The sequence below is a fragment of the Mastomys coucha genome, unplaced genomic scaffold (genome assembly GCF_008632895.1).
Source record: "Mastomys coucha isolate ucsf_1 unplaced genomic scaffold, UCSF_Mcou_1 pScaffold4, whole genome shotgun sequence".
Classification (NCBI taxonomy): domain Eukaryota; kingdom Metazoa; phylum Chordata; class Mammalia; order Rodentia; family Muridae; genus Mastomys; species Mastomys coucha.
In genome coordinates this window covers 55,283,089-55,293,444 of record NW_022196910.1, presented here as the reverse complement: position 1 = coordinate 55,293,444, position 10,356 = coordinate 55,283,089, and the positions used below count along the sequence as shown (strand labels likewise).

General features: G+C 41.1%; 1 protein-coding gene across 1 annotated transcript in view; it reads right to left on the bottom strand.

Annotated features, from left to right (window-relative positions):
* Positions 1-10,356, bottom strand: part of Ptges3 (prostaglandin E synthase 3) — a 17,154-nt gene continuing 6,798 nt past the window's right edge. The window contains exons 2-8 of the mRNA XM_031349727.1: positions 7,637-7,750; positions 7,170-7,239; positions 6,186-6,284; positions 4,650-4,739; positions 1,666-1,728; positions 982-1,006; positions 1-68 (exon numbers count right to left, since the gene is read on the bottom strand). Of these exons, the coding sequence (XP_031205587.1) occupies positions 49-68; positions 982-1,006; positions 1,666-1,728; positions 4,650-4,739; positions 6,186-6,284; positions 7,170-7,239; positions 7,637-7,750 (481 nt within the window). The 3' untranslated portion in view covers positions 1-48. The remainder of the gene's footprint in view (positions 69-981; positions 1,007-1,665; positions 1,729-4,649; positions 4,740-6,185; positions 6,285-7,169; positions 7,240-7,636; positions 7,751-10,356) is intronic.

Sequence of the window (10,356 nt, the reverse complement as noted above, 5' to 3'; positions counted from 1 at the left end):
GCAGAAGTTATTTTTCCTTTCTCAAAATCCAGGCGATGACAACACTCCTTACTCCAGATCTGGCATTTCTGAAAGAATTTTAGAAACAATCAGCACTGGAGACAATAAAAACTGAGAGCTCCCTACTAATCATGTGTGAACACTTACAAACTGAACATGTAACCACACCTTAATGAAAAAACCCTTTCTAAGAATATGACAAGACCTTTTTGGTTCTTAGTTCACTAGCTCATTTCCATCCATGGATATGCCCTCTCCTTTCTTCTTCTTCTTTTTTTATAAAAAAGATTTATTTATTTTATGTATGTGAGTACACTGTAGCTGTACAGATGATTATGAGCCTTCATGTGGTTGTTGGGAGGTAATTTTTTTTAAAGGACCTCTGCTCACTCTGGTCAGCCCAAAGATTTATTATTATAAATAAATAAGGACACTGTAGCTGTCTTCAGATGCACCAGAAGAAGGTGCCAGATCTCATTATGGGTATTGTGAGCCACCATGTGGTTGCTGGAATTTGAACTCAGGACCGTCAGTGCTCTTACCTGCTGAGCCATCTTGCCAGCTGCCCTCTCCTTTCTTAATAAGCTAATTCTAGTCCATGCTAGAGACTCCAGGCTAGAGACTCAATTCCCAGTACCTACATGGCTGTTCCTAACTGGCTATACTGCAATTCAAAGGGCTCTGTAAGCCTCTTCTGTCCTCCCAGACACCAGGTATACATATAGTGCAGACACATACACAGGTAAAACATACAATAATAGTTAAAAAACAACAACAACAAAAGGTATCATTTTCCATTCACTTTTTCTGGTGGTGGTTAGATTTTCCCCTAACCTGTACTCTACCACTCTTTTAAACTAAATTGTCCCAGTGCTTAAAAAGAAAATACAGGTGGTGTCTGCTCTGAAAGTTGTTCTCAGTGTGGACAACCACTGCAGCAGAAACATTAAAAAAAACAAACAAAAACCCCAAGACACTCACTTTCATCATCACTGTCTTGTGAATCCTGTAGAAGAAAATTTTAAAAAGTTACAGAGTTGTTCATACATATATCTCTTTACAGAAGAGTGTACCTTAAAATCCTAAGTATTGTAATTTTTACTATAGTAGCAAAATAGTTACATAGAACCTAGGAATTTAATGATGCATTTAAACTAAAGGCCTATTTTCCTAAAGTGAATGGCCTCGTAGCATAAGATACTCTGCAAGTTCTTCCCCAAATCTGTTATCCTCTCTTGGCATTCAATGAAAGGAAAGATTTAATACTAAATACACAGAAGCCAATGAATTCTAATTCTATATACTAAAGCTAAGAATTCTTAACAGATTTCTGGGGAGATAATGTCTAAAGTAGTAGAGTACACCTTCCACAATGCATTCACATACCTTTATTACTACAGTCTCTGACCTGCTTTTAAATTCCATTTCTATCCTTGCCAAATCTTTTAACTCTTACCTTTATGTCATGATTTGTTAAAATATGATCCTTAATGATTCAAATACAATTTCCCAAGTAGGTAAAATCTTTTCATATGTTAAGAAACAAGACAGGGTAGGGGTGGCTGCACGCTCGTGGGGGCAGTGAGTATAAGATCTTTTATTGCCGGGCGGTGGTGGCGCACGCTTATTACTAGTTAACAGAAAAGGGGACACACATATACTTACATCATCTGCTCCATCTACTTCTGGTAAATCTACATCCTCATCACCACCCATGTGATCCATCATCTATTTGAAGAATAAAAAGTCAGCTTTAAAATATTAAATTCAGCTTTATAGGTCACACACTCCAGAATAGGCCTTCAGTATAGCTTAAGTTCACATGAATGAATTTCTAAAACAGGCTGAATCTAAAACAAGAGAAGGCATACAGGGTGCAGTGGCAGGAGGACCCAGAAGTTCAAGATCATCCTCAACTACACATTAAGTTAGAGGCCAGTGTGGTGGGCTATATGAATTCAACAATTTTTTTTTGCTAAATTAACCCAGTTATATCTACATATAGCAGAAAATGCAACTGTTAAAACTGTATATATTGAGGGAAAAATGATTCCTGTACTGCTCTGACAATTGTGGGGCAATCTGACATCCTTATGGCCCCACTGGCACTGACAGAGAAAGGAAAGGAGCAGGTGTAGGGAAGGGAAAAACTCCCGTGTGAAGGAGGTCATATATAGATCACACAGCTAGCACCTTATAAGCTTAGGTGGCCCAAACAACTCTGCTACCTCTGCCCACTAGCTAGAAGATATGAGAAAGTTTTATACCTGAATTTAAGGACCTAAGATAGCTTAAAAAAATGCACATGAGAGTGAAGATGGGGTTGGAGAGAGGGCTCAATAACTGAAGGCACCAGCTGCTTTTCTGGAAGAACCAGGGTTGAATTCCCAGCACCCACATGAATGAGGACCACAACCATCTGTAACTCCAGTTCTACGGGATCGATCCCATGGCCTCTTCTGGCTTCCATGTTTACAAAAGTCTCAGTTACACATACAACAGGAACAATATGTTCAGCCTTAAAACAATAGCCTATTCAGTCTCTTGATGGTGAGAGTGGGAGAAGAATAGAAAGGAGGCCGGGCGGTGGTGGTCACGCCTTTAATCCCAGCACTTGGGAGGCAGAGGCAGGAGGATTTCTGAGTTCGAGGCCAGCCTGGTCTACAGAGTGGAGTCCAGGACAGCCAGGGCTACACAGAGAAACCCTGTCTTGAAAACCAAAAAACAACAACAACAAAAACAACAACAACAACAACAAAAAGGAGGGTGGCACAGTGGCCCACAACCTTTGATCCCAGCATATGGAAGGCAAAGGCAGGCACATCTCAGTGAATTTGGGGCCAGCCTGGAGCACATAGAAGTTCCAGACAGAGAAGAGAGATGCTGTCTCCTGCAAAAAGCCAAGAGTTTCACCACCTGTAAGAGGCATGGTTTAATATGGTTTCTCTAAACAGGAAAACTGCTCAAAATGTGCAAAGTACAATTCTAGGTATTGACTACACATCAATATGGTATTTGGCAGCTTGTTAGGAGGTAAAAGAAACAAAAAAACCCTTAAAAATGGCACAAAGTACTCTCCTCACTGAAATCAATAGCCATTTGAGGTGCTTAAGTAAAGCAGTTAAACACATGTTGGAAACTTAGCCCCTGAGTTTCTTCATTTTGAGATAGTTCTGTGTAGCTTAGGCTGGCCTTGAACTTACTATGTAGCTGAGGAAGACCCTGAATCCCTCTGATCCTCCACTTACCCAGTCTGTGTTATCACTCCTGGCTTTACAAATCCAGAGGCTCAAGAAGGACTCAGGGCTTCACACAAGGTGAGTAAGCACTTACCCAACTGAATGACATGACTCCTTAACTTAGCATAGCTACCAAGTATTTTCCCACTTTGGTCATCGGAACAGATATGTGACAATTACAAAATGGTATAATGGTCCTCCTCTTTTCAGCCATCTTGCTCTTGTTTTTTTTAAAGATAAGGTCTCACTGTCTACCCCTGGCTGTCCTGGAACTTCTATGTTGAACAGGCTGGACTTGAACTCAAGAGATCTTTTTCCCTCTGCCTTCCTAGTACTGGGATCAAAGGCATAGGCCACTGCACCTTCTTCCTCTTTTTTAGACACACCAGAAGAGGGTATTGGATTCATTACAGATGGTTGTGAGCCATCACGTGGTTGCTAGGATTTGAACTCAAGACCTTCGGAAGGGCAGTCAGTCCTCTTAACTGCTGAACCATCTCTCCAGCCCCCTTCCTCTTCTTCTTGATTTTGCATACATTTCAGTGTTAAGAACAAATCATGGCCAGGCGATGATGGCGCACGCCTTTAATCCCAGCACTTGGGAGGCAGAGGCAGGTGATTTCTGAGTTCGAGGTCAGCCTGGTCTACAGAGTCAGCTCCAGGACGCCGGGGCTATACAGAGAAACCCTGTCTCAAAAATAAAACAAAAGAAAAAAAGAATACACTATGATGGTCCTGTTTTTTTATTTTTTTAAATTCTTTTTAGGGGAGTTGAAGAGATGGCTCAGTGGTTAGGAACACCTGTTGATCAATAAGAACTGTCCCCTCCTCATCCCGAGACAGGGTTTCTTTCCTGGTGTAGCCCTGGTTGTCCTGGAACTGAAGAGATCTACCTAGTCTACAGAGTGAGTTCCAGAACTGCCAGGACTACACAGAGAAATACTATCTCAAAAAAACCTCCTCACCCTAAGACCATCTCTTTAGGTGTTTGTCCGTCACATGTAAGCCTGGTGCCTGAATAGAGCAGACATAAGGACCACCAGATCCTCTAGAGACATAGTTATGAGCAGCTGTGACCTGTCCGGACCACATGGGTTTCTGTCTAGAAAATCAAAAAGGGTGACCGACCACGGGGGTGGTTGAAAGCATTTGTTACTCTTGTAGAAGACTGGGGTTTGATTTCTAACAACCACACAGTGGCTCGTAAGCCCTGTTACTCCATTTCCATGGACTCTTACACCATCTTTGGAATTCTGCCCATCTTAGGACCATGTTCAAGTGATGCACAGACACACATACGCAGGCAAAAACTATCCATACACATTAAAATGGAAAAAGAAAAAAAAGGGATTAAAAGGACAGAATGCTCTATGCAAACAGGGTAGAAAATGCCATATTCAAAGAACTTACCTCAGAGAAACGGTCAAAATTAGACATGTCTTCATCAGAGTCATCCTCCCAGTCTTTCCAATTATTGAAGTCCACACTAAGCCAATTAAGCTAGGGATCAACAAAAATATCACCTCTATGGTACTCATAACCATCAATGGGACATAAAATTAGCTCAAAAGAGAACAATCCACAAGAAACCAAGAGTGGTAATAAGTCCATGAATTTTTTTTTGACTATCCAACTTAACCTTTCATACAAAAACATTCATTGGTAATTAAGTATTGTCTGATACCTGGATTTATCCAATTTACAAAGGCTAACCTTCAACCTTCATCCGTCTTCAGAGATGGATTATTGGTCATGCTATCAGGCTGCATCCAACCTACAGTTCTGTGCATAGTAGGCATTCTGTCAACTGAGCCCAGTGCCACTGTTTCCATTCTAGACAGTACCTTATTATGAAGCCCTGGCTGGCCTCAAATTCAAAGAAACACTACTGCCCCTAACATACTCCCTTCTTCTCTCATGCTGAGTTCTTGTGATCAGGACTCAGGCCTGACAGTCATCACCTGTACCTAGTAAGGAGTCCTGCCACCCTATCCTCACCTCCTTGAGTCTTAAATGTCACCAAACTTTGCTCCCCTCCAATAACCAAGTAACTTTGCCACCATAAGATTTAGAGGTAAGGCATTTTCTTTTTCTTTCTTTCTTTCTTTCTTTCTTTCTTTCTTTCTTTCTTTCTTTCTTTCTTTCTTTTTTTTTTGGTTTTTTGAGACAGGCTTTCTCTGTGTAGACCTGGCTATCCTCGAACTTACTCTGTAGACCAGGCTGGCCTTGAACTCAGAAATATGCCTGTCTCTGCTTCCCACATGCTGGGATTAAAGGGGTGTGCCACCACTGCCCAGCATAAGGCATTTTCTTAATTAGTGATTGAAGGGCTGAGCCCAGTGGGAGTCATCCCTGGGTTGGTGGTCCTAGGTCCTATAAGACAACAGCAGGCTCAACAAGTCATGAAAGGCAAGCAGCACTCCTCCATGTCTTTCCATCAGCTCCTGCCTCCAGGTTCTTGTCTGCTATGATGGACTAAGAATATGAAGTATGAGCCATATAAATAAACTCTTTCCTCCCCAAGTTGCTTCAAATGGCATTTCACCACATCAATAGTAACCCTAATTAAGACACCCAAGCAAGCTAGTCTTGATGTCACAACTTTTCTGCCACCACACCCGATGCAAAAGATCCTTATTAACTAGGGTCTGATTTTATGGCATTTGATGAGAAAGTCAAGTATAGAACACCAGCTTTTATACTGGTATAAAAATGTATTTTTAGGTTTAAAAAGATTTTCATATATACAGCATTATGCCTGCAGGGTAGAAGAGGGCACTAGATCTCATTATAGATGGTTACGAGGCACCATGTGGTCGATGGGAACTGAATTCAGGACCTCTGGAAGAGCAGACAGTGCTCTTAAACCTCTGAAGCCATCTCTCCAGCCCCCTATTTTTAATTCTTAAAACATTAAACACTCAAAACAGAACAATGAAGACCCACCTTTGCCCTTTCCTTTGTTAACCTAGGCCACGACTGGCCGGATTCTCCTTTTCGCAAACAACATAAAATGGATCTGTCTGTTCTTTTATGCTTGGAATCCTACAACAAAAACATCATCATACCACTTATCTCTCTGCTGTTATGATCAAAATAGCCTGTCCCTTCTTTCTGCTAGTCCCCCCAACCCCCCAAGAGCACAGAGTATTGTTAAGGGATCAAAACCAGGACCCTGGAACATGCTAGGAAAGCACTCTGTAACAGAGCTATACCTCCATAATTTGGCTATTTCTGTGCAGCCGTCTTGAACCCAAGATGCTCCACAATTAGTCCCTGAGTGTTAGTAGTTTTGAGGTACCCTCTTTTTCTATGCAGACAGAGCTTTTCTGTCCCACTTCCACTTCTAAAAGTTCAGCTTATAGGCACAAGCCTGGTTCGATTTCCATTCTTTCCCTATATTCTTTCTAAACTGAAAGAAACACTTTTTGGCTACTAAAAATTTCTGATATAAGATTTCAAAGGTAGTCATTTGGTCAGTGACTGAATAAAAAGTGTGTAGGAGAGAGGGTGCCAAAAGTCTCTAAACAGATTTAGGATTGAATGTTTATTATTGTGGTAGTCTGAATGAAGTGGCCTCACAGGCTCATAGTGACTGGCATTGTTGGGAAGGTGGCACTACTGGGGAAAGTGTGTCTCTGCAGGTAGGCTTTGATGTATCCGAACCTCAAGCCAGGCCTAGTCTCTTCCTGCCCTCCAGGTGGAGAACCCTTAGTTACTTCTCTGGCATGATTATCTGCCTACATGCTATCATGCTGCCCTCCGTGAGTACAATGGACCAAACCTCTGAGCTGGAAACCAGCCCCAATTAAATGTTTCCTTTTATAAAAATTGCCATAGTTTCCTCACAGCAATAAAATCTTAAGATAACTAGCAGCATGCCCAGATTCTCATAGTTTAAATCAAACAAAAAGCATCAATAGTACTTACATTTGGATCAATACAATGAAAAAGATCAATTTCATTTAAATGTTTAAAATTATCACTTCCTCCAAGACAACTAAAAAAAAAGTGAGAAAGAGAAATTAAAAAACCAATCAATGAAGTAAGCTTTGGGTAACACTGATGTAAAAAGGTGTGCTAGTTATATCAATTTTACACAATCCTAGAGATGAGATCCCCAAATGAGAAAATGCTTTCATAAGATCAGACTGTAAGAAGGCCTATAGTACATTTCTTAGTGATTGATAGGGAAGGACCCAGTCCATTATGTGGGCTGCCACCCCTGGATTCTACAAGGCTTAGCAAGCAGCACTCCAGCATGGCCTCTGTCCTGCCTCCATTTTCCTGCAGACTTCCTTGGATGACTAACAGTGGATCATAAGCCCCACAATCCATTTCCACCCAGTGCTTCATCACACTAATAGCCACTTTAAATAACACAAAAGGCAAATTACCTGAAAGTAAGTTTGGATTTTTCAAAGTTTACATTAACATCTTTACTGTCTTCAACACAAAATTCAATGAATACATAGTCCCTTCGATCGTACCACTTTGCAGAAGCAGGCTGCCTATAAGTAGAGAAAATGATAAATTTGAGAAGGAATTTATAACTTCATATTCAACATAATAATTCATTTTTCTTCTCCATCACAGTTAACTCACTATACATTTATCCTACATTCCAAAGGCTTCAAACAAGGCGATTTCAGGAAGACTTATAAAACTTTACATATAGGGATTTTATTTTGGGAGATGAGGGAGTGAGGCAGGGCTCTCAAGTAGCTCACATTGGCCTTGAATACCTGATCCTTCCTTGCCTACCCACACAATGCCATTTATCTTTCTAGTGGCATTATAGGACAAAAAGTAGGCTTTGAAAACAAACCAGGTGGTGGTGGCTCATGCCTTTAATTCCAACAAGTAGAAAGGCAGTGGGACTTCTGAGTTTGAGCCCAGCCTGGTATGGTCTACAGAGTGAGTTCCAGGACAGCCAGGGATACACAGAGAAACCCTGTCTCGACAAACCAAAATGGTATAATCAGTTGGTATTGGTTTTATAGTTTTTTCTTAAACATTTCTCTTTTTGTATATACACACACAGGCACCAGCAATGAGCCTGTAAAGCCACAGATCTACTTGCAGTAGTTGGCTCTTTCCTTCAGTCTTGTGGGTTCTAGAACTCAGGTTGTTTGGATGGCAGAAAATGTTAAGTTATTTTGTCACTGCCAGCCAGCCCTCTTTTCTGCCTTGATCCCCATAGGATCTCATGTGGCCCATCCAGGCTGGCCTTGAATCCACCTGCTTCTGCCTGGGATTAAAGGTGTGTGCCACAACCACCTCAAAAGTTAAGTTTTTACAGCCAGGTAGGGAGGTTTTTAGTGTAAGATGGGTAGATTTAAGAAAGAAAGAAAACAAAAACAAACAAACAACCCCCCCCCAAACAACCCTAAATCAAACCAAGATTATCCATACAAAGAATATCAAATGAGCCAGGCAGGCATAACACACACCTTTAATTACAGAAGGAGGTATATCTCTGAGTTCCAGATCAGCCTGATCTAGAGAGTGATTTCTAAGATAACCAGGGCTTTACAGAGAAACCCCACCCTGAAAAACCAAACTAACCAAATAAAATGTCTTTTTTTGGGGGGGGGGGGGCAGAGGGGTGTTTTGAGACAGGGTTTCTCTGTGTGGCCCTAGCTGTCCTCGAAGTCAGAAATCCATCTGCTTCTGTCCCCCAAGTGCTGGGATCAAAGGCGTGTGCCACCACCGCCCAGCAGCTAAGTAAAGGTATTTGTTATACAAGCCTGGCAACCTGACTTCAATTCCCAGAACAAACAAAAAGATAGAAACAACAGACATATCATCCTCACACATACATATCACTTACGCTCCCAGATTAAGCTTCAGACCACAGCTACCTAGAATTTTTAGGTCTCAATTGGAACAAGTCTAAATTGGAAATGAAATCCAATCAAGTGATAGCTAAAATAGACCCTACCCAAATAATCTTGGTTGTAACCTTGACTGGATTCTAAACCAACTAAAAGACATTCTTGGAATGAATTTTCTTGCTCAAATTATTTAAAATGGAAAGATACATCTGTATAAAATTCTAACTACTTAATACTTTTTAAAATTACACTTACTGATGTGTGCATATGTAAAGTTCACAGGACATCATGTGGGAGTCTAACATGTGGACTCAGGTCCTAAGGCTCAGCAGCAAGCACCTTTTTTTTTTTTTTTTAAGCTACTAGATACCATGTTTACTACTTTTATAGCCACATAATCTAATGATTCTGTCCTGGAACTCACTATATATAGATCAGGCTGTACTTGAACTCAGAGATCTACCTGCTTATGCCTCTGGAGTGCTGGGACTAAAGGCACCTGCCATCACTGCCAGGCTAGAACTGATCTAAAAGTAGTATGCATTTATAGTGACATAGTTTAACAATACAAGTTTTCCCTTTGTTGCTCACTCATTATTTAAGATACGGGAACCTAGCTGGGCATTAGTGGCACAAGCCTTCAATTCCAGAACTTCGGAGGTGGAGGCAGCCTGGTCTACAGAGAAATCCTGTCTGGTGGGGTGGGGTGGGGTGGGGTGCAGGGAGAACCAGGAACGACATTTCCTTAGATTCACATTAAGTAATCAACATTAAGAGCTGAACTGTTTTCTGTCTAATCATTTACATTGAAGTCTGAATAGTTAGTACCTCAGAATGAGACTTTTATTTGGAAATGGGGCTTTTAAAGGGAAATTGCAAGTGCAATCCTAAAACCTCCAATATGACTGGTGTCCTTATAAGGGGAGATGAGGATGCCAATGAGAAGACACAGATGGTATCTCTTAGAATCATTACATAGAAAATAAAAAGTCAAAAGTAACTCACTGTTTAGGAGTCTGAGGCCAGTCAGCTGTACAGAGGGAGTTTCAGGCCAGCCAGGAACTACCCAGAGAAAGCCTGTCTTGACTAAATCACCAAAACCAAACCAACCAACCAACCAAAAATAAAAGGACTTGTGTTCAGTTCTTAGCGCCTACAGTTACATAAAGGCACCTCATGTAGACTGTAACTCCAGCTCCAAAGGACTAGACATAGACACTCTTATGGCCTCCTCAGAAATCCACTAAACACACTCAGCAAACACAATACACACAAAATTG